The 25508-nt window shown below is 41.0% G+C and overlaps 1 protein-coding gene across 1 annotated transcript in view; it reads right to left on the bottom strand.

Moving 5' to 3' along the window:
• The window catches only part of plcl1 (phospholipase C like 1), an 86675-nt gene that overhangs the window by 23773 nt on the left and 37394 nt on the right, over nucleotides 1-25508 (bottom strand). Inside the window, exons 2-4 of the mRNA XM_047600097.1 lie at nucleotides 2109-2183; nucleotides 1731-2018; nucleotides 1224-1511 (exon numbers count right to left, since the gene is read on the bottom strand). Of these exons, the coding sequence (XP_047456053.1) occupies nucleotides 1224-1511; nucleotides 1731-2018; nucleotides 2109-2183 (651 nt within the window). The remainder of the gene's footprint in view (nucleotides 1-1223; nucleotides 1512-1730; nucleotides 2019-2108; nucleotides 2184-25508) is intronic.

The raw sequence follows: 25508 nt of genomic DNA, 5'->3' as shown, positions 1-25508 counted from the left end.
TGTGGCTTGCCCCGTGGCTACGGTGGTTCTCTGGTCCTGTCACCCATGCGCCCCACACTGGGGTGGACGCTCTCGGGCGCTGGGGCTTCTGACCTGACTCTGGGCCCTGGTAATGGTCTCACTCATATTTAGGGAATGCCCACATGCATGTGTGTTGTCACCTGCCAGCCCGTGCTGGATCACATCAAAAAGAATTGATGAGTCCCGGCTATTAAGGGCTGGATTATTGTTTTCACTCTATCACTACGTGCCCTATGGCAGACTTCTCTCCTTCCATTGGGACACCCTTACCCCCCCTGGACTCTCTCATCTCTCCAGAGATGACTGTACCCAGTCATACTTGAGTGAGGTGACTTGGGAAGCACAGAACCCTGCACTCCACTAGTTCCTACTAGCACCACATGTATCTCCTCCACTGTCCATCCTTCTACATCTTTTCTTTCCTTTGTTCCCCCCCTCTATCCACTGAGGTGTAGCACCGCCCTCCCTGCCACACAAGGTCACTACACTCAATAAAGATCAACAGGACAGTTCTCAGGGAGGGCTGGTGATGGTCACACTCACGCACTGAAGTAATAAAGCTTTCAGCTGCAAGAATATAACTGCATCAAACTCATATAATGTTGACACCCTGTGGTGTTCAACTATGCAGACAAATGCAGACAAAAAAAAGAAAAAAAAAAAAAAACGATATATGCAGTGTTACGTTCAACCTACTTCAGTCCTTCAGTTCAAAATGTATTCATATGCATAGGTAAAATTTTGTGTTCTCTGTAGCAGTTGTTTAATTTCATAATTTCATTCATTTCAATGCAACACACTATAGTTTTTTCATACATAGGCCTAGCATAGAGGTCAAAACAATATATGCAGTGTTATCTTCATTTTAGATGTCAAAGGGGTTTTGTGGCTCCCAGTGTTTTCTTTTCTGTGGGAAACGGGTCCAAATGGTTCTTTGAGTGTTGAAGGTTGCCGACCCCTGCCTTAACCCCATTGAGAATCTTTGGGATGTGCTGAAGAAGGCTTGGCATAGTGGTCAGACTCTCCCATCATCAATACAAGATCTTGGTGAAAAATGAATGCAACACTGGATAGAAATAAATCCTGTGACATTGCAGAAGCTTTTTGAAACAATCCAACAGTTAACAGCTAAAGTCAGTCCTGACTCCTCCTCACTACTCTGTTTCTGTAAATCCTTTCAGATTCTGGCGGTAACTCCTCACCTTGGTCTCTTTGATGCCGGGACATAGTTTACAGATGGTGGCGACGGCTATGTCCTCCGACACGATACCATAACCATCTTCATCCACCTGAGAGAATTCTGCTTCCAGCCAATTGCTCCTCATCTTACTCCCCAGGCTACCTTCGACTGCCATGCTTCCTCCTTCACCCAGCCCGCCTCCTCCTCCACCACAACCTCCTCCAATGACCGAAGGATGGGCCAAGAGGTATCGAAGGCCTGTCACCCAGATGTTGGCCACGTCTGCCGATAATGCAACCAAGTCCAGAGTCTGTAGGAAGAGGTATGTAATACGTAATGTTGTCTCATTTTCCTGAATAAATAAATGCACAAGTATGATATTTCTGTTTTCAGCGTTTGATTGGGTTCCTTTTCTGTTAATGTTTTGGGTCATTTTCATGAAGGTATGAAAAATTACAGAGAATTGCATACAATGTTGGTTTTAGTTTTTCTATCCACATGCATCGGTTTCTTCTTCCCTCTTTCTTACTTGGTAGTCGTCTCCATGTATGATAGAGAAGGCTGCTTCCTCAGCCAGGTGTTCAGACAGAGGACTGTTGTGAAGGAAGGTCTCGGTGCTCTTCCCAGTCCGGACCTCCCGGATGCTGGTGACATCCAGCCGGGCTCGCTCACTGTCCTTCTTTGACGGCTCCCAGCGTAAGCAGCTCAGGTCCGGGTCCAAGGTGTAGAAACGACAGTAAATCCTGGAGTTGGGCCGGATCTTCTTCAGCTCACATCCACCTTGCATGAATGTCAAACAGTCAGCCGCGCTGCTCACCTGGTAGAAAAGAAACCCAAACAGATATAGTATCTGGTAAAACTTTGTCAAAAGTTCAACAAATAATCTCTAAAGTTGGTTTTATTTTACCTTCTTCTCAGAGGGCATGCTGCTGAAGGATACCGTCTTCTTCCTTCCTCCACCAACTTTCTGCACCGAGGGGTCCTGATGAAAGAGCAAAAGGAGAAGTTCTAGATTTCAAGAACAAACAGAAATCATCAAATCCATCAAAATGATGACAGATGTGAAATGATGGATGAAAATGAAACCATCAAAACCTTGCTTTAAAAATTTAGTGTCCAAAGATGATTTCAACTATATTCTATAGATGTATTCTATAGATGGAATTATGAATTATGAGTGATGATGTGGGAAGAACCTTTACTTATTGTACAATTAACAGCAGGTCATGTGTTTACAGATATGGATTCGAGGTTGGCGGCAATTTATTTGGACTCCATTCAAAAGAGCAGCAAAGCAGTGTCATGTTCTCTATAAGTAGTGGTGGAGCCAGAAATGTTTTTATTGGGGTGGCCAGTGTGAGACCATTACTCACATAGAGGTGGCAATTAGTAGATACCTGAAATGTCTTAGATGACTGTTTTCATTATTAAAACTGTTACTGTAATTGTTTTTATTTATTGTTTTAGTGTGATCTTGTAACAGTAAGCCTGTCACCATTCCTGTGAATTGAATCGTTAACAGGAAATATCCACAAATGTAAATATTAATAAACCTATATCAGCTTATTCTTGCTGTCCTAGATTGATACGTATCTTAGTGTCTTGTTTCCTCCAAAACAAAATCCATGTCAGTAATGAAGTCAGAAATAAATGTATACATTTATTTATATATATAAAACATACTTTATATTAGCAAGCAATGGCATGATATTCTGTGAACACAATGAAGGAAAGTCAAGTAAAGTTTGTTATATGGCATTGAAACTTCTTCGCCTGTCCTCAAGTGAACTTTTTTACACTAGTTTTGTCATTTTGAAATAATGTAATCTTTTGTTCCGTTCCATTGTCTCACGCTTATCTGGGTCCTGGTTGCAGGGGCTGCAGAAGCTTTGTATACTGAGGGGAACAGGGGACTGGGGCCTCCGTTGGGTGGCCAGTTGGAAGCTGTTGAAGCTGCGGTGGCAGATGGGGAGCAGGTGGGGAACAGGAGATTGCAGCAGTCTGCTTTGGGTTGGTGGTCTGGGGTTTGTCAAGATGTGACAGGGCCTCAAAGTGCTTGGAGAGGGTAAAGCGAACGGGAGAGAAACTGCAGCCACAGACACTTTTCTTGCCACGTGCCAGAACTTCGGACCAAAGTGGACGTTTGTTGGGAGTGGAGCTGGATGAGGGACATGGGCTGCCGGGCTCCCAAGGCTCATCAGAGACAGGGCTCCAGACTAACTTTTTTTTACAAGGGGCACAGTGGCCCCTAAGTTAAAATTTTAGGGGCACAAGCAGAATATTTAGGGGCGCACTATAAATCGACATGCAAAGTAAATATTCCCATTTCCTTTCATGTTCACTGTATTACTGATAAATACTTTGATAATAAATGCAGAAACAACAATGTTTTAAATTCATGTTTTATTGTGCAATCTAAACTTAAGAGACAATAATTGTCTTTTATGTTTAGGTTGTGTCAAAAGCATCCTCTTGTCTTCTAAATGGGACTGGAAGTGAAGTTGCACTTTCATCATACATTGTACGGCACATTTTATGTTTCTGACTGACATTGTGTTTGACCAGTGTGTCGTGTTTTAATTGTGTAGTGCCAGTATTATCAGCAAATTTTGTGTTCCCTGCATGTTGTGGGTATCGACCAATGGTATTGACAGCAGAATTTGCAGCTCTGGCTGTGAGGGCTGTGAGCCTGTTTTTTCCTCTCTAATAAGTCATTGCATACATCGCAGGCAATATCTGCCGCCGTATCTCCTCTTTTCCTGGGATGCAGCATGTGGATAACTAATTGCCATGATCACTGAAAAGTGTGGGATATCGCTATACAAGCTGGATATGTACATGATGTAGGACTAATTAACGTATGCGCTTCCATTAACGATTGTGTAACAACACATTTTGTTTGCACATTGTTTGCTTTAAAAAAAAAATGAACAAAAATCTCTACCCTTCAGAGATCGGCCTTTATGGGAATAGACCAAAACTTGTTTTTGCGCTGAGGCTTCTACAACGATACAGTCTGTCAGGCTGTTGAGTAATAAAATCCCAATGTAACAAGCAGATACATAACATCAGAGCGAAAAACCTGGCCCTGCCCCCCGCTCCCTCTCTCTCACACACAAACACACACATTGGCCCATCTCTTTCTTTTGGAGTTAATGGCAGTTCACTTGGTTCATTACCGTAAACTACTGGGCTGAAGTGTGGAGCAGAAGTTTGTCAGCAACAAAAAATATTCAATAATATTTTTTTAAAATACGTCAAATTTACCGATCGCACATGTGCAACTAGATGGAAAAATTTACTCGCACTGTCTCAAATTTTTTATTTCGTTGTATTCTCCTGGCGGAGCATGGAAGACGAGGTTAGCCGCTAGTCATACTGTTTCCTCATCCGCTCCTCATGATCCGCCATGATGCCTCAAGTCAATCATTGACCTACCAAGGCTGTTATGGTGTTCAAACATGGTGTTATTTATGAATAAACTGCAATTCACACAGAAGTCCGATCAGGCAGGCCGTTCCTCCCAATCACGCCCCTCCAGGTCATGCTGTCATTGCCCACATGGGCGTTGAAGTCCCCCAGCAGGACAATGGAGTCCCCAGTTGGGGCACAATCCAGCGTCCATCCTAGGGCCTCCAAAAAGAACTGCCGTTTGGCGCATAAGCCCAAACAACAGAGATAGCAACAGGGGAGCAACCCTTTTGTCCAACTTGCAGAGTCTTGGGGCAAGCAAAAAACCCATCCTGACCCTCCACCTCTCACCCAGTGCAACTCCAGCTAAGAAGAGAGTCCAACTCCTCTCAAAGACTTGGGTTCTAGAGCTGATGCTAAGTGTAAAGGTGAGGTCGACTATGTCCAGTTGATAGCGCTTAACCTTTTTCACAAAGTCCAGCTCCTTCCCTGCCAGAGAGGAGACGTTCCATATTCCAAGAGCCAGCTTCCATAACTGAGGATCAGATCACCAAGGCGATCTGTGGACGATGCAGTCAACATGGCTCTGCACTACATTCTGTGCCAGCTGGACTCTGCAGGGACCTACGCACAGGTTTTGTTTTTGAACTTCAGCTCTGCATCCAGGACGAGTCTGCATACAGAGGAGAAGTGGACCTGTAGAAGACCTGTACTAGTCCAGAGTCAGGAAGCGGGCCGGTAAAATCTCCATCTGTTCAGACTCCTCCCCTCAGGCTGGCTGTAAGCCAAAACCACCCAGCACAAAAACAAGTTCATTCATATCGTGTCTAGTATCAGCAATGCTGCTCTCCTCCCGTGGAAAGTTTGGTGGAGTGAAATGCGTCCATATGGAAATGGCGGTCAGATGGAACTAATGTTCTGCACCGCATTTTGTCAAATTGCAGCCATGGGGTGGCCAGTGGGGTGGCCGGGAAGTGATTGTGTTTAGCCTAATGTAGCTGCTTATGTTATTTTGTTTATGCTAAAGCTTGTTTAGGAAAATTAACTTGCTAACTTTATCTTGTTTAGGTGAAGCATAGCTGCTTATGTTATGTTTATCAGGTTAATGTTAGCATGTTTAGGCTAAATAGTTTTTATTAGTGAGCCACACAATTCATCTTAAATTTAGCTTAAACTTTCACAATATTGCTAAATATTTTCACATTTCCTCTTCATCATAAACATGTAGGAAGGCTTGTGAGTCCAGGGGGTCGCTTTGCCATCTCCCTGAGCTGCTCCTCCACCAACAATCTGTGCATCCACAATGAACAATTAATCACATGCTAATAAGATTTTTTTATGTGAAAGGCAAATGTACACAGTGATTCAGTTTAACAGGCTGCCCTGGCGTGCTGGTTCCCAGGAGACCAGCACTCACAGCTGATCTATTGTCCACAGAAGAAATGAATAAACAATGCCCACAGTGTGTAGAAATCTGACTTTACCTCCGACACGCCATTAATTAAATCACAAAGAGAGCATATCTTTTTAGCTCTGCTTTATACACCAAAGTTTACACAGAGGAAAGTCATAGTGTACTTGGAATAATTTTAATGGATCCTACAAGTACTTGTGCATGAGCAGAGAAAAATCAGTTGTATGTTCAGTATTTTACATTCTTCAGGATGTTTTAGAAATCTATGATTTCTGGGCATCTAGAAAATAATTTGTACAGTGGTGGAAAACTTTTCATGGACACCCATGCATTGATACTGCATGAAGAATCACTCTTAGGTCTCCAAGTGCAATTTCTTTTAGTACAACCACAGTCAAAATACTAAACAAATACTAAAACAGGCATTAAAATTTGATTGGTTCCAGTACATTTGAAAGTTCTTCAGAGACAAAACTGGCTAAAACAAGGAACCTAACGCAGTCAAGAAGGTGTCAAGAAGCCCCTGGTCAATAAGAGACAGAAGTGAGCCTGGCACTGTTGGGCCCAAACAAACAAGAACTGGACAGTCAGGAATTGGAAGGAGATTCTGTGGTCAGATGAGTTTGCAGCTTTATCTTCCTCCTGCTAATGTGAGGGTACGCAGATGACCAGGTTAAGCATTATCTCCAGCATGGTTTGGATATGCATGAGTGCTGCTCATCTCACTGTCTGTGATGGCACATTGAACTCTGACAAGTATTGTGCCATTCTCAAAATCCACATGCTCCCTTCTGCACATGCACTGAGGCCAAACAAGAAACAACAAGAAACATGGGTATTGGCCAGCAGAACTTGGCTGCAGGAGCACAGTATCCAGGTCTTAAGAGTGGCCAGTCTAATCCCCGGACATGAGCCCCATTGAAAATATGTGGTGTATCATCAAAAGGTCTGTTGCAAAAAGCAAATCAAAGAATTTAGAAGAATTAAAAGTAGTAATTCAAGAAGAATGGGACAAGATTAGCCCTCAACAGTGTGAAAGGCTCATGGGGAAAATACCAGCCAGGATTAGAGCTCTACTGCGCGCTAATGGCAGGAGTACTTAATATTAATTTGATGATGTGATGGTTTATTTTTTGTTCATTTCTGAACACATTCTCTGTTATTTGTTGACTTTGATGCCGACAATGTTGTGAACTGACGTATTTAAACTGTCAAGAATTTAGTTTTGTTAGTTTTTCTTGTAAACAATAAATAAAATTATTATAATTTGTATTTCTTTGTGTCTGTCTAATGCAACCTCACCTTTTGAAACACACACAAAAAAAGTTTTCCATAAATTTCCACCACAGTAGATAAATAGATGATCCAAAAAGATTGATCCAAGACCTGTGTCTCTGCTTCTTCTCCGTCCATTGACCTCCTGTTATTCTCCTCCTCCCCCTCTTCTTCTTCCTCTTCTTTCTTTTTCTTGTCCTTTTCTCACTTGTCCTCTTCCTCTTCTTTTTACTCCCTTCTCCCATCCTCTACCTCCTCATCCTTCTTCTTCCTCTTCTTTCTTGTCCTCCTCTTCTTACTCACATCTCATCTTCCTCCCTTCTTCCCCTCCTCTTCCTCCTTCACTTCCCCCTTCCTCTTCTTCATCTTCCTCCTCCTCCTTTTCCTCCTATTGCTTCAATTCCTCTTCCTTTTTTCCCCTTTGTCCTCCTTCTCTTCTTCCCCCTCCTCCCCATCCTCCAATTCTTTATTTTTCTCCTCCTCTTCCTCCTCCTCCTTAATGATCCCTGTCTCTGGTTCAGCTCCTTCCTCGTACCACTGTTGATCAGTACTGACCACTTCAGTCAAGGAACACCCCACAAGAGCTCAGAGAGACCTTCTGGTGACATTCTGATCCAGTCATTCTAGACGTCACAGTTTAGTTTTTGTCAAAGTCAAATTCTTCTTCTTAAAGATTTTTCCTGCAAACACAACTCAGTAAAAAGAACTGCAGATCTTTATCTCCTCCCACTGATTTCCGTTTCCAACATCCCTAAACACCTCCTAGCTCAGGGAACACATATTTGTATATATCCAAGTAACTATGTCACAAAATGACTTTTTTATTAAGTTGGACAGTGAGGAGGCCACAGAGATTAGAGAAAGCAGGTCAGCGGGTATTTAGGTGAACAGATGATAGCAGCGAGTAGCAGCAGTCGATCAGAAACTTTAATGTTGTTATTAATCTGGAGTGTGCATGCTTTCACCATCGCTTTGACAGGACGCACAACGCTGTCCAGGAAACTATGACCACATCCTCGTAAAGCCTTTAATGCAGAGTTCTATACTAAAAAAAATTACATCTATTATAATAGTTGTAATCCACAGCATTACTTCAGAGAACGATATCAAACTCATTGTAGTTCAGGCACCAAATACCCCTGATTTAGGTTTCCCTGGTTTCCTTTATTTCTCTTCTCTTTGACTCAGATTTCATGGCTCTATCCATCGCTGACAGAGGAAAAATTAATAAATAAAAAACTCAGTTCGGATGCTGAATAGAAATGGGGCCAAATGCTCGAGGGGAAAGCAAGACAAATTAAGAGAATGGAATGAAACTGCAATGTGGTCCTTAAGTGAAAACAAACAAGAAGATTGCACAGAAACATATATAGACATACACAGACTACAGAGACAAGAGATGAAAAGAGGAATGTAGAAACAAAAGTAGAATAAATGGATGCAGAAAAATTGTCTATTTTGTATTTGAAAGCAACGGGCCGCAGATTAAGTGGTTCCAGCATGTAGAAGTCTTATGCAGAAGACCACTGCCACATGTGTGACCATAGAAAAGACTGTTAGTTAGAAATTACGTAAATGTTATGTTATAAATGAGGAAAAAAGACACAAAGAAGAGCAGAATGTGATTCTATTTTAGAATGAACATTCTAAAATAGTTAATAGTTAATGTTAGCTTCTACTCTGGGTAGAGAGTAGAAGCTAACATTAACTTGTTCATTCTAAAATAGTTTCTAAAACTTGTTGCACATAGAGACTAGTATGTTAATTTATGAATAAATGCAGATTGCTTTGAATCAGCAACAATCAGCCAATCAGAAAATGGTATTTTTTATGGGGCATGGTTTGTCCTGGTTATTAAATTAGTAAGTACAGTAGTGATTTCATTCCGGGCATGTTTTGTCCAATGTTTCTTTGCCTACTTGTACTAAATGTCTTTGTATTTGAAGATATAGGTCCAAATATGAATGAACCTTATTAATGTCTCAGTGTCCACCGACCAACCTATTAACCTTGTCCATAAATCTTTCAAACACACACCACGCCAACACCTGGCAGTTGCATAAATCCAGTACCAATCCGATCCCGTGATCTGGCTAATGATCCCTCGGCACATTGGATGCAGATTACCACAATAGATTACAGCTGTTCCCTTTCTCTCCATCACTAATCCACAGTGAAACACTGACCACGGTGGATCAGAGTGTGCTGACTGATAAAAGACTACATACATTTAATCACCTTAAGGGGAAGAATTTTATTACTGACAAACTAGGCTAAACTCCACACTCCACATATAGATTTGTATATAATTTAGAAAATAATTGAGATCTGTCAGTCTGTAAAAGGTTCTAAAGCCTTTTCTAAACCTTTGAGACTCAGTGAGACTCAGTGAACCACAGTGATTATATACTCCATGATACACAAATGGAGAAAACATGGAACAGTGGTGAACCTTCCCAGGAGTGGCCAGCTAACCAAAATTATCCCAAGAGCACGACTTTTGCAAGAGGTCACAAAAGACCCCACAACAACATCCGAAGAACTGCAGACCTCACTTGTCTCAGTTAAGGTCAGTGTTCATGACTCCACCATAAGAAAGAGACTGAGCTAAAATTGGCTGCATGGCAGAGTTCAAGACTAAAACCACTGCTGAGCAACAAGAACATAAAGGCTTGTCTCAGTTTTTCCAGAAAACATCGTGATGATCTCCAAGACGTTTGGGAAAATACTCTGGACTGTGGACTGATGAGACAAAAGTTGGATGGTGTGTGTCCCATTACATCTGGCGTACATTACATCTCCAATGTGGTGGAATTACAACAATTCTGCAAATTAGTTTTATTACTGTTATTATTATTAGTTTTGCTGCTTTGTGTTTACATAGTTTGAAACTAAATAGTGCCTACGAACTGCATAATGGATGATCAGCTTATATCATTCTATTCTATCAGTGTATATAAATAGTATTTTCAAGTAACCAGGGTGTTAAATGGAAACACTTTCTGCTATCTTCTGCAATAAACAGGTTTCCTGTAGTAACCTGGTTCATTGTTAAAGCATTGGCCGCATGATTTTTGGATAGTTGTGAAGGGCAGCAGAGGTGAGGGGGACATTTCAATCACAGCCTTTTGAACCACATCATTAGCGTCATCTGGCTGCTTTGTACCTGGTCATATAATGAAGAGAACCTCTGAGGGATGTCAAAAATGCAGACTGATTTACCTCTGCTGATTCTAAACGAACAACCTTAAAACCACTGTTTAAAATCAGAGTCATATTATAAACAATCACTGCTCTGCTGCCAATAGAGAAGGAAAACTTTTGAAACAGAGAGTGCAACTTGGAAAAAGTCCACAATGAATAAACAATGATTCACCGTCAAGACTGGCCAGACCCATTGCTCAGCTTATTATCAGTAAAAGCTGTTAAAGGCATGCTAAACGGAAAGCTATCCATAGTTTCACATGTGTGAATAAACTGGCCCGTTTTATATGCAGGTCCAATTGGGCACCTCCTCCCATTTGAAAGTTCACCATTAACAGTTGGGAGTCTCTGGGGTAGAGCCAGAATTCACTGGAATGGTTGTATATTAAAACTGGCCTGGGCACGCTTAACCATCCCTCATGAGGAACTAGACTGCACTGCTAAGGAGAGGAACATCAGAAGATTCCAACTTAAACTTTAACCTCTTGACAATATTAGTCACAAAGTTCAGATTCATTCAGTAGAATCATGAAAGTTTGTCTTCTGTCTTAGCAATTAGCATGGCGTTGAGTCAGGTTTAATTTTATGCTAAAGTCAGCTGCATTATTGATCCGCTAACGGCTGTTCCCTCATAGTCTAACTCTAATGGAAATCTACCTGGTTTAGTTTTATGAGTCTGCATGTTCAGAAACAAACTACTGGAGAGCAGTGCTGCCATGCTAGATATACGTATCGTCATTAGTATCTGTCCTTGAGAGCCTTTCTTGTGTGTGAAATACGACGACTCCTCCCAGGCTCTAACCACCAACCAACAGTCAGACGAAACCTTCAGATTGTGACGTGTCGTTGTTTTGCAACTGTTGAGATGCTTGTGCACAGTTCTTGTGCTGCCATCATTCTGGTCATTTTCAGCATTTCTGGCAGCTAGGAGCCACCATAATAAATATCTTCAAGAGTTGTTGTAGCCACAGTAGAATCATACAATTTTCATCTAGGACTGGGCGATATATTGATATAATTTTAAACTCAATATGGATGAGACCACATTCTTTATATCGATATAGTTTAAATTTGCGCTGTAATACTTTCTCTACCTGGAGCTTTAATTCTGCACTGCGCCCTCTGCTCGCTCCCCCTCCTCCTTCACAGAGGGGGGAGGGACAGGAACGCTGACAGCTCGCTTTAATCGAAGTTAAACTAGACAATGTATGTGCGCATGCTCCACAACTGGTGTGGACTGGCGTATGACCCCGGACAATTACGTGCACATTACATACGAGATCAAAAAAGCTGTACTAATATCTGTTGTGTTTGTTGATAAACTATTACAGTTGTTTACTATATGACGTAATAGGTCAAATGGATAGGGGGCCATATTAACCCGCTTAAAAGACACATATCGCCACCTAGTGTGGAGGAGGGGGACATGTTAATATCAGTTATTTGATTTTCGTTGCATGTAAACTGGGACAAGGACCACATTCAGAAAGGATTGCATTTGAAAAGTCAAAGCTGTGCATGTAAACACACTGAGTGGCACCAGTTACAGTGTGTGAAATTGCATGCTACAACAGCCCCAACTGCACTACCACTAAAGGCTCCACTATACAAAGTGTACTGCAATCTTCATTTTACCGCTGTGCGCCTTACGAGGACAAGAAAAGTGACAAATTGTAATGTTTTTACTTGCTTAGTTGAACATTTGTTAGAAAAAGATTGGCCCCTTTTTTATTTTATGGGCTATTTTTCTAAGATTCTATTTATTGTATTTATGTTTTTGAAACCGCTCATATAAACAGCCATTTTCAATGATAGTATTATATCCTATTTGACTTTGACTGACCATTTGCCTCACTTTGCTGAAAAAATAATGGGATATACATTGAGATTAAATCTAAATATATCGGGATATGAGTTTTGGTCCATATTGCCCAACAACACCAACAGACTGACGCTGGTGTCTCCTTGGTTTGAGGTTGGAAAACCAGCAGGTCTTCTCTGTTGAGATGCACATGCATGGCTATTCTGCCATAGGCTCTTTCATTGTCTCTTAATCTTATTTAGTTTCCACACATTTGACTTTCAGCTTCCTCAAGCAGGAGACATGAAAACACAAAATAAAATATTGCATTGTAGCAACATATTAATGTATCTTGATGGGCTGTTGTGGATCTACATATCACATGCGTTATGAATTAATCTGTTAACTCAACAACAGAGTGACACTGCTGTCTCATTGGTTTTAGGTGAGAAAGCCGGCGGATCTTCTCCACTGAGATTTTTTGCATCTTATTAGATCTCTGTTTAAGGAACATCTGCATGCTTTTTAATTTATTTTTTTTTTAATTTATTTTATTTTTTGTGTGGCAGCATTCCTGTCAGACAGAAGTAGCTATATCTGTAGAGGCATGTAAAAACTGTGACTTATTACAACCAAATCCAGATGTTTAATCAATGATTAAACATCTGGATTTGGTTGTAATAAGTCACAGTTTTTTAATCAATCATTAATCAAACATTAATCCATCAACGACACAAGAATAAACTAATGAGTTGACAGAGAGAGATGTTGAACGGCCTTCATATTTATATAAGACATTCATGTCTCTGGTTTCCCTGTGTTGACGTACTTCCTGTCTCTGCAGCAGATAGTAATGCCTGGTGCCATTCTGCAAGACACAGCACATAAATTAAACTACTGTGGCACCAGAGGACAAATCCCCCCACTCCCCTCCTCAAAGACACACAGCACAGCAACCACTCCTTCATGTCCAGCCGACATCCTGGTTTCACCCCTAAATCTATCTCTGCCTTTTCTTTCATTCTTATCTTCCCGTGTTCCTTCAATCTTCCTTAACTCCTCCTGAATCCCATCAACGCTTGACCCCCTAAAAAGGTGCTTCTCTCTTTTCTTTATCTCCGGGCCGGCCTTTTCCACCGCTCACATTTTCTCTCTGTTGTTTGTCCTTCACTGACGCCCTCACTTTTCTCTTACACCACCCTTCCATCCAAGCGTCAGTGCTATCATGGAAGGGGCTAGGCGTTGGCCACAAGGGGTCCTTATCCAAAGCAATGACACACTTCCAAGTCAAGAGGACATTCGTTATGTAACAGCTTAAAGCTTCCCAGCTTCTCTGGTGGGCCTCACAGTCGGTTGACATCTACAATCATGTGCACACACATGCATGGATAAACAGAGCCTCAGAGAGAGAGAGAGAGAGAAAGAGAGAGAGAGAGATTAAACTGGAGAGGAGATCAGGAGGAAGGAGCAGCGACAGGAGGAAGCTAAAGTAGAGAGAGGATATTAAGAAGAGGAGATGTGCAAGTCAAGGCATGTAGGGGAGAATAAAACAGGAGGTCAGGTAGGCCTCTCAAAACACAATCACCTTCTTATTAAGGCAAAGAAAATCCTTCAGACATCTGAGTGCTGTGAAAGAATAAAGATGAGGAGCAGGGGGAGGGGGAAATGTTTAGTGGCTTGATGAATCTTTTAGAGGAACAACGGAGGAGAAGAATGAGGTAGAGGATGAGGAGGAGGGAAAAGCTTATTTTGAATAATTGACTATAAAAGCTATCAAACCGAGATCTCCGCTGGTTTATCCTGATGCATTATACATTTTAACTTTACATGTGAGCCACGTGTGATGGATGTTTGTTTTGTTATAGTTCGGAATTTATTGTAGTGGTGACAATTATCCAGGTTTGTGGTTTTAAGGCAAATTTACAAAGTAGTTGATAGTTAGCTAATCAGACTCTGTTCTCTCATTATTTTGAATGAAATCGTCTCTCAAGTACTGGCTGGGGATGCATGTGGAAAAACATTTTAATTAAGACATGTATCAACCATGCATACGCACAGATGTGTGCCTAAAGAGAGCGTAAACACATTTCAATGCAAATTGTGGAATTTATAAATTTTTGCTTAGAAAAGTGTTTAAATTTATGCACAACTCTGACTGTGCGTACACACAAAATCTAGTGGTAGAACAGTGGAACTACACATAGAACCCACTAAGAGAGTTGCAGCACATCCAGCTCCTGTCCACCCTGGGATGTTTGGTCACCGGAACATTTCAGCGAGAGTTTAGACATATGCAGCATTTCATCGCCGACACTAAGCAGAGTCATGCCGGCAGTGTTGGATGAAATAATTTCTCTGGTCTCAGTTTACATCCAGTACCCATACAGACATCACCAACAAGCCCAAAAGAGGATTTCAGGTCATTGCCGGATTCCCAAACATAATTTGGAGCCATAGATTGCACCCACATCGCAATAAAATCATAGAATGAACTCAGTTACATGAATGGGGAAGGATTCATTCAATCAATACACAAATAATGTGAGACGCAACTATATCTCTGTTAAACGTTGCTGTAAAAACACACTTCAGTATAAGCCTCAAAAACATCATCAAACAAGAGAAAGGATGATACAATCAGTTTAGGTCAGTCTGCCTGTTAGCTGATTTCAGTTCTCATCTCATCATATAACAGTTTAAAGTTCATTTATTTAATATTTGGGATGCGCATGCATGCGTTTCAGTGACTAATTTATTTGAAAAATTTTCTTCTGCAATGTTGGTCAGATGATCCATTATTTCATGTATGGATTTGGTGGTGTCCTGTTGATTTTGAAACAACAATTTTCTTCCATCTCCACCAGCTCCTCCAGCTTCCGGCTCCAGAGTGCAGGCAGCACAGGCTCTTTCTCTTTGCCATGATTTCAGTGAGGGTAAAAAAAACTCCCTTCACGCATTCTTAAAGGGATTGTTGCTTCCATATATAGTCACTTTCTGAATGCAAATAACCCGAACCATGCACAAGCATGGTAGATAAGAACAGGTGGGATTTATCATCACTGATTACTTATCAGTGTGCGTAGGACCAGTGTCCGCACGTTTGATAAATCCAGATTTTTTTGTACTTAAACATATTCTAAATTTCATTCCTATGTGAGGCCCCATATGTCAACACAGAGACACAGATTTTCTATGATGTATGGTGATGCAGGGTCTGAATTGAGTGGCTAGGTGGCTTGAGAATGCATTATGTCTACAGAAAGCTCTCACAAAGATAGAAACACCGGTTTGTGTGTGCTAGAAAAAGACACCTAAAGCAGCAGAAATGTCTCCAAAAGAGACCTGCACCGGCGGAGACAGCAGTTACACAACACCCTCTAGAAAACAACGCACACCAACACACACAATGACAGCACACTGTTTCTACTATGTTTCTATTTTAAATGTGATTTCAGCCGCTGCCTAGCAACCCTGGGTGAAGGGCACTGGATGGGATAATGAAAATTATTTATTATTTTTATCCTGAACAAACAGACAGAGGAGAAATGAAGTGTCAGGTTCAACGTGTTTTCTCGATTTCCTCAACCAAACATCTGGCTTCCATTAATTTGTGCCTAAAAGCAAAAAGTCAGAAATGGACACATATTCTCAATGATCAGCTGACGTCACCTTTACATTTGTTCCCAGAGTCAGAGACGTCACTGTTACGTACCGCATTTAAAAATATACACATCTGACAACAGTTATTTATTCATGACCTCCAGCCCTTTGGGTTTTAACAGCCACTCGCTCACACACAGATTCAATGATGTTACATGAGGCTGGAAACTTGGGACTCATTTCGTTGATCTCAAGTCATAGAACTATAAAATAATATAAAGCTGCAGAACTGCTGTTGGTGTGGAGCTAAAGGAAAAGGCATTAAAATAATGACACTATATCCCGTAGGGAGCATGAATGTGCTCAGGAAATTCACATGAATGTCTGAGAGTGGAATTTTAATTAGTTTCAGGATAACAAATGTAAACATTTGCCATCATGGCACTTGTAGACTTATAAAGATGAGTGAAGCTTCCTTGAGTTTTGAAGCTCAGTGGTGCGTCTCTGACCACCTAGATCTTTGTCTGACTCCACCTAACTCTCAACTGACTGAACAACAGGCAAAAAGGTGGAGACTGAAGCTGAGTTAAAGACAGCTAGCAACACCGGCCGTGCACCATAATTCTACAGAACTTTAATCCTTGATATAATTTGAAAAGGTGAGTTCTATAATGGTGAGTTTTTTAATAATTATGAACGGAGATATTTGCTCTAGAGATCAGATGTGTTTTAATAGCAGGCTGGAAACCTCGAGCTAAGAAAGTAACCTCGGGCTTACTTTCTTAGTCAGCCTCTAGTGCAACATTGTTTACATGTGGCACTTCGCAGACATTCAGTGCGTTTACATGCACGTGAAAAAAAATAATTATGCCTTAATCGGACTATAACAGGAGAACTTAAGTGCATGTAAACACGGTACTCCAACTAAACTGAATGACTTTGTCGATTCTGACTAGCTCCACTGATTCAAACGCCTCATTAACATGCAAACATTTGGTCTGGCCGACGAACTCCTGCTAAAATGAATTAATCACCTGAGTGATGTAATGTAATGTAATGTCAACGCTGAGTGTAGTCTATGAGGGCAATTGCCCTACCGTTGGTCAACTTAGAAGTAAGTATCTGACATCAACAGAAAAGATTCAGAGCACGTCCTTGTTGTGAACCATACATACAAACTGGTACAAACTGGTCTGAGATTTAAAGTCCTGCAAAATAAAATTAAAAAATTAAAAAAAATAAATAAATGAAAATACAAGGTCACATACCAATGTAGCTGTTGTACTACGAAGCATGGGGGAAAAAATAAATACAATTTTTTTAAAAAAATTGTGAGCACAAGATAATATCTTGTGCACCCCTTAGAGGCAGCTGGCGCACGCGATAGCGTCTCGTGGGCATGAGATATTTTCTTGTGAGCACGAGATACATATCTCATGCTCACAAGATATGTATCTCGTGAGCATGAGATAATGACTCGTGAGCACGACATAGCTTCTCGTGAGCACGAGATAGTTCTTTTAATTGTTTTCCCCCCAATGCAGATAGTGATGCAGAAAAAAAATCTGTATCATGTTTTTTAAAAGGGGACACTACCAAAGAGTCTTTTTGCTCTTTGTATTGAATCCCAACCGTAACAAGCGAAAGCTTTGATGGTTTAAAAGAGCAGATGGAGGAACATGATGGACAAAAGTTGGTAATGACCAACATTTGGCAAATGTTCAACTGTCAAAAAGAAAATACTGTTCAACAGAAAAACCTACAAAGCAATATTTCTAGGACCAAAAAGGTGTTCATAGTGTAATTTAGCTTCTCTTTTTGTCTTGCAGAAAACCTATAAACACCAAAAGTGAGGAAAGACATGGGTGTAAAATGGACTAATAAGGAGACTGAATGTTACAAAAAGGGAAAAATGTTCTTGAAATAGATGAAAAGAAACAGGGAGCAGCTGGACTGATAAACAAGTATAACAAGAGGACGACTGGGATGAAGACCTCTGGAGGAAACAAAGCAGCAACGGATAATATTTCTTTCTCAAAACATAAATAAACATGAGGGTGGTTTCGGCAGCAGGACCAGGATGTATCTGTTAATAAAACCCAGCTGGACAGCAATTTTCAAAGAAGCTACAGTTGAAAATACTGAAATTCTGCAGAATTTTGTTTTATATTTCACCGTGAAATGTTGAGACTTAATGTGTTTCTAGTTCTTCCCTGGTGTCTCTGATCCAGAGAGATGATTGTTCAGCCCTGGCCTCATATTTGTTAATATTATTTTAACTTCTAACATGTTCACAATCTGTGGATCTCTGAGCTCAAACTAACTTTTTAGGTGAATTTTAACAGCTTATTTTAAATCTATTATCATTGATGTGACACAATATCCTCATTCATGATTCTGCTGTTGAAGGTTAGCAGATAAAAACATAAAGTGTGTGACATGTAAAGACTCATAGTGACTCTTCAAGACTTTTTTAATCTTCCCATTACGTGCAAAATTTTGAATTACTTTGAGAGATATTAAACTCTGAATCTGCTCAAATGTCTATGTGGATCTACTTGGCATGTTTATTATTATTTTTTTGTTTGTTTTGTTTCTCTCTTAATCAAATTCAAATGTTGGTCAAGATCGATGCCAGGCTGCACCCTGTAACCACACGCAAAAAATCCTTTCCTGTGATTAATAGAAGCTTATTTGTAATATGAACCAGCTCATACGAGGGTTTATTGGCACACAAAGTCAAAATGTTGATATATAATGGGCAGTATTTCCTCATGCTTGGAGAGGAACACAATGAACCACATAAAATTACAGTCTGAGACCAACAGAAAAACTAAAGCCTGAGCTTAATCCACACAAACACTGCAGAGGCAAACAGTGTGCAGTTTTATTAAATGTTTTCATGGAAGGAATGTTATTAGGAGGTTAATAGAAGGTGTGGATGAGACATAATCAGGTGTTAGTATTTAATTAATCTATTCTGACCATGATTGTTTCTTTCTTATACCCTTAACCAGACAGCACGTGTGTGCATGCTCCACAACCGCTGCGCTGGTGTATGACCCTGGAACAAAAACATCCAAGACAGCAGGTTACGGAGGAAGAAGGAAAACAGAGCTGTAGAAGAACCACCTTAGGGATAGCACTTATCTGCACCATGAGTAGTGTGCGCACATAACGTACAAGATTAAAAAAGGTGAGCTATTATCCAACTTGTTTGAAATGCTGGTCTGCCGCATGAACGACTCTTGTTTATTATATGACGTAATAAATCAATTGGAAAGGGGGCCGCATTAACACACTGAAAAGAAAAATATTGCCACCTAGTGTGGAGGAGGAGGACATGTTCCCGTCAGTTATTCGATTTTCTCCTTTGCATGTAAACTGGGACAAGGACTTTAGTCAGAAATTCGAATTTCGAGCATAACTCGATTAAGCTCTGCATGTAAACGCACTGACTGCCAAGAACAGTTAGCAAGCCAACGACTAGGTAGCTTAATGTAGGAACAGAGACTGTTGGGAATATCCCTATTTTCTTCAGATATTGAGATATTCAGCATTTAAGTGGAATTTTGTGACAAAATTAGCATCTCCCATTAAATTATAAACATCCACCTATACAATTTCTGAACACGTCAAAAAACATGTCACAACTCGTCTCAGAGTCTGATCTAAAAGAGAGTTTAACCCCACCAAAGAAGGAACCCATCTCAAGGCAATGATAGTGTTTTCAAACAGAATAAGTCTTCAGGGACCAGCATTGCATCAGTTTTATCCCTGAGGCCTCGGGGACAGTCCTCCACACTGGAGATGAACACTGTAAATGCCACTGTGATGGGGAGATTGCGAGCTAAAAATTGTTGCAGAGAAACGTGACAGCAAGATTTTTGTTAATGGAACACGGCCAAAATGCAGAGTGAGCTTGTGAGCTTCAGTGTCATTAATTAAGCCTCTGTGTGGGAATTAGACCATGTTCTCATGTTGCTTTTCAAAGCAACACAAACACACAGACATCCGGTGAGCTGACAAGGACACAACGTGTGTTTAAATGAATGAAAAGCGGTCCGGTCAGTGTTCGGAGCAGCTGTTTATTTGAATGCTGGTGTTTACGTCTTCATGTGTGTTCACCTCTGCTTACTTGACCTTGTATCCTGCGTTTGTGTGTTGTGTATTTATCTTGGTAATTTTGTGTGTGTTTGTTACATAAGGAGATTATATTATGTAATGTTTGTTATTTTTTTCAAAGAGTCCGAACAAACAGTTGTGTTTCACTGTGCGTGTGTGTTTCCTATCCCAGTTTGCACCAAGGAACACACGCAAACTCATATTTCTATTTTTATCAAGACCTTCCATTGACAGAATAACCCTAAACTTAAAAAACCTTCACCCTAAAACCAGGTCTTATCAGGTGTTAACACTTAAACATGTTAAGCTCCATCATCAGGCATGAAGAAACACAGTCCTCCACAACACTGTGTTATCCACCGCCACTGTCAGCAACATAGCTGCAGAAATCTGTTCTAAGACAGCAGTTGGAAATCTTAAAGCAGGATTTTACCAGGCTCTTTACCATCCTGAGGCAGTCCTGAGTGAGAGCCTTCATCTCCGGACCAGCCTTAACCTGTTATCCAGGCTGCTGAGCCTCCACACCTCGCTCTCTGGGGTTTGCTGCAAACAGGGTGCTGATTTTATTGACAATTTCAATATTTTATGTGAGCGCAGAGGTGCGTTTAAAAATGATGGCTTCCATTTAAATATTGGAGGAACATGGCTGCTCTCCACCAACAACAGCTACGCCATCGCAGATCACATGGCTAATCAGCATACAGCTGACCTGCTGGGGTAGTCATCTTCGTCATCATCATCATCCACCTCCTTACATGGTCTAGGTACACAATAATACACTGACCACCAGAGCACTACTATCACCCTCAACAGCAAACCTAGATACAGTGAATATCCAACAATCCCTGTTATTGTCTCCAATACCCCTTTCATATTGAAAACACCACGTCAACCTGGGATTTTCAGACCCGCGTCGAACTGCCTTTGGTGCGCTTTCACATCGCCACAAGTCCCGGGTCAGACCTCCCGCTGTGAGAGCTGAGGCATTCCTGTTCACATCAAAGCTAAGCTGATAAAATCCTGAGTCAGTTGACCCAGGCCGTTTTTCACTCAATATGACACAACACTAATAGACACAACACCAAACAATCAAATGGGGTGAATTTTAGTCATCTCTGATCCTTCAACAAACACAAACCTCCAGCAGCTAAATTATTACTGACCCTGAATGTGGCACTTTCAAATGTTAGATCCCTTTTAAACAAGGCTTTTCTTACTACTGTAATGACTTGGTTTTAGATAATAATATTGACTGTATGTTTTTAACTGAGACATGGCTTGGCACAGATGTCCCAGTAACTCTTTTTGAAACCTCACCACCAAATTACCAGTTTTCATAGTCCTCCATGACGGGTAGAAAACGAGGAGGTTCAGCAACCATGCTCTCAGTATCACTGGGTTTTCAGGACATTACATTTGATTACTGTTGCTCTTATGGATATAATTCCATTGTTTTTAGCAGCCCCCCATGCTATGCTTCTTTTATCTCAGATTTCTGCTCTCCTCTCAACCATTCACATCAACTATGAATGAATTATTATCTTGTGTGATTTTAACTTGCATGTAGAGCAACAGTCAGACTCTTTAGAACTAGAATTTTATCCAACATGTCACTCAGCCCACTCTTAACAAAGGACATACCCTAGATCTCATATAACCTCTGGTCGTTCAGCACACATCACTTCAGTTGCAGATATTGGCGTTTCACCCATTCTAAGGTCTCTGCATTGACTTCTGGTTTGCTTCAGAATTGATTTGAAGATCCTTTTATAAAGTTCTTAATGGTCTTAGCCCAAGCTATTTATCATATTTGCTTTTATCACATGGAACTCCTAGATTCCTCAGGTCTCCTGGTAGTGGTCATTTAAAAATACCCAAACCAAGTACTTAAAACAAAAACCCATGCTGAGCCGGTCTTCTATGCAGCTCTCGGTTCAAATCCTGGGGCGGGAAGGGTTTCATTCTCAGTCTTTCTGCATTGCATGCTCTCCAGGTGCTAAGGCTGCAGCATCTCAGGACAATCTGATCATGTCATTTCTTTGTACAGTAATGTATAATGACAAATAAAGCACTTTACTTTATCCCCATCTGTGGAACAGACAGCCTGAAAAAACAAACTCAATACCTACCTTTTCAGTTTGGCTTTTAATCGAAACTTAACTAATTACTTATTGCCTTTTTAAAATTTTGATCTTGTTTACCGTTGTAGTAGTTGGCAATTTTATTGTATTATTAGCGTAATTTTATCACTTTATATTTATTGATTTTATCTCGCTGATGATGGTTTTATCCAGCCTCTGATGTCACCTCACGATAGTGTTTTCACAATTCTTGCTGTGGTTGTAATGAATGCTGTTCTTATTCGTAGTGCTTCACAGATTATTAAGTTGTTAAGTTAAGAGTCTGTGTTAGCGCGCGTGTGCATGTTGGGGGAGGCGTGGGGGGTTTGGGAATGGGGTGGCGGTGGGGGGGGGGGGGGGATGTAACCTGGAGAAATTGGCCTCACTGGTGATAAAAACAACACTGCACACGGGCCATCCGACAGTTCGCCCATGCTGGGAGCATGGTGAGAAAGTCACAGCTGGATCCCACTTCTTCCTTTCGCTCTTTTCTATTTTTAACTCTACCCTACCCTTAAGTCTCTTTTTTGAGCCAGCCAACACACTCCACACCAACATTCCCCTTTTCACTCATGTTTTCATTTCTACTCTCAGAAGACAGTCCTTAACTAGGTTACACTAAATGTCCACAAGGAGATGTGCAGCAACAGATACTCTGCTCTAACCATGTCTTTATTCCTGACAGGTTTCTGATAGAATGAGTCTGAGATTACTTGCTGCATCTGTCTGCAATTACATTTACTTTAAATGGCTGTTTACCTGGATGACCTGACAATGCTCCATGTTATAACGGTCAATAAAGGTGACTGCATCTTGTATTTTAAGTTTTGCTCATTTGTCCTTGTTTTTAAATTATTTTGCTTTACTTTTCTGAAGATCATCTGTATCAGTTATTTAATTTCCTCATACCATATTCTCACATCCGACCTGAGAACCAATCACACCTGACCATCTTTAAATGTGTCCCAGACTAGGGATAAACAATATGGACAAAATTTCATATCTCAATATTGATACGATATTTAAATTAATAAGATGTGGTAGTAATTCACGTTGTGAGAATAAATAAATAAATAAATGAATAAATAAATTACACACACGCATTACCTGATGGTGTCGTTTCAGGTGGTGAAACATGTTTGTTGTGCTACTTTGCTTCGTTGCAATTTTTGCTAAGCACGACCTGCACAACACCTCACTCTGGTTAACATCCTCCTTTTTGAATCCAACATACCTCCAAATAATGATTAATGTTTTGGCACCAATGTCAATGTCAGATACTGCACCGCCTCCGGCCGCATTGTCTTCCGCACTCATTTTCTTTCTTTCTTTTTAATTTCCCCGCTGTGTCTGTAGTGTGTCTCCGTCTTCCTCACACCCGCCCTCATGTGTTTGCCATTGGTTGGCTTCAGCTGTCGATCCACAGTAAGTATGGAATAAGGTTTGTGGTTGGCTGGCCTTAGCGGTGCTTTCAAGGGCAATCGTAAAAATGAAATGTTGTGACTGCCAGAGCTGTACATGCAGGGTGAGGGCGGGGAGGGGAAATCTATATCGTCTATATCGTTGCTTTTTTTTTTATATTAATATCTTGAATGTTCATATCTAGATATAGAGACAATAATGATATATCGTTCAGCCCTATCCCAGACCACCTTCACATGTGGACTGAGACCAGATCAGTCATATGTGTCCTCAAAACTGTGCATCTGTGATTAGGATTAGGATTAAGTCACAGCATAGAATGTATTACATATTACTTTACTTACATTGTTCAACCCTCAAATATAAGAATGCCTCCTGAAATAGAGCCTCACATACTATACAGTTCATGCTGTGGAGCAACAGTAAATGCATTCATCTGACAGCACAGACTACCTGCTGAGACAACACAACACACTGACCAGCCTGTCACTGTGTCACTGTGGGTGTGTTTCAGTTTTTCATGACACACTCCTGAACTCAGCGCTCTACTAACCTCCTCTTGCATCAGCCACTCAATTCTACTTTTCTCTGCCTAGCCCTCGACTCTCTCCTCGCTGTCCTACATTCTTTTCAGGAATGACATTTATCTTAATATTCTTTAACTTTCACTCCCTCTCCATCCATTACCACCTTTTCACATGCCTCCCCACCATCCATCCATCCATCACTAGATAGATAGTAGTACACTTTTTTAAATCTTGTACGTAATGTGCGCACTGCTTCTGCTGCACATAAGATGCATGCTATCCCTCAGATGGTTCTTTTACCGGCTCTGTTTACCTTCTTCTACTTCTGGGACCGACTTTGTTGGATGTTTTTGTTCCGTTTTTTTCATGTGCATGTAAACACATTATATGTGATTTGGATAAGTTCCCTTTAATAAAATGCAGCAGAGCGCAGATTGAACTGTCATGCTAATCCCACTGTATGAAATAACCCACTAAGAACCAAAACATTGTCAAATAACTAAAGTTAACAACTTTAGTTATTTGACAATGAAACTTTTACCTGATATCAAACCTACATTCACTGAGTGTTAATAATGAATCATAGTGTCAGTCAAGGATATGGAAATTGGAACACTGATTGTAGGTCAACAGACAACGGCATCTCCATAGCTCTCCACATCACTCTTGGCACTGAAAGCCCCACACATACATCAAAATGCCATTTGTTGACTTCAGCTCGGCATTCAACTCCATTATTCTCAGCCAACTGGTCAACAAACTGCACAAACTGCAGCTTGGAACCCCTCTCTGTCTGTGGATCGTGGGTTTCCTGGCAGACAGACCTCAGCACATCAGAATGGGCACCTCCACATCATCCACCATCATCCTCAAACACACATCTAACATCTAACACCGTCATCAAATTTACTGATGACGCGACCATCGTGGGACTGATCAGTAGCGTCAATGAGGCTCCATACAGTAAGGAGGTCCAGAGACTAGTGGTATAGTGACAACCACCTCAACCTCAATACCAGAAAGGCCAACCTAATCATCATTGATTTTCTTCAGCCAGTACATATGAATAGTATCGAAGCTCGGTGCTGTCCAGCTCTTCATCTTTGACTCTCTTTGTTGGATGTCTGCCCTTGAGATAGATACTGGTTCTTGTTCTGGGAGGTTGCTGTTGTCAGCTCTTAGCTACAACAACCATGGGTGTTGTGTGATGCGTCTCTTTCTCATATGTCCTTCCAGTATTATTCCACCTCAGCTCTTGGTGGGTCCAGTTATTATTTCCCTGCCACCGAGAGTACACCATGGCTGTTTCAGTGGAAAACATCTTGTTTATTCCCCGGGCCTCTGCCTCCTTGCTGTATCTCTTCGGCCAGCTGGCCAGAGCTGTTAGTCTCTGTTTGGCAGTTTCGAG

The sequence above is a fragment of the Mugil cephalus genome, chromosome 12, assembly GCF_022458985.1.
Source record: "Mugil cephalus isolate CIBA_MC_2020 chromosome 12, CIBA_Mcephalus_1.1, whole genome shotgun sequence".
In the NCBI taxonomy this organism is placed as follows: Eukaryota; Metazoa; Chordata; class Actinopteri; order Mugiliformes; family Mugilidae; genus Mugil; species Mugil cephalus.
This window is presented reverse-complemented; position numbering and strand designations above follow the sequence as displayed.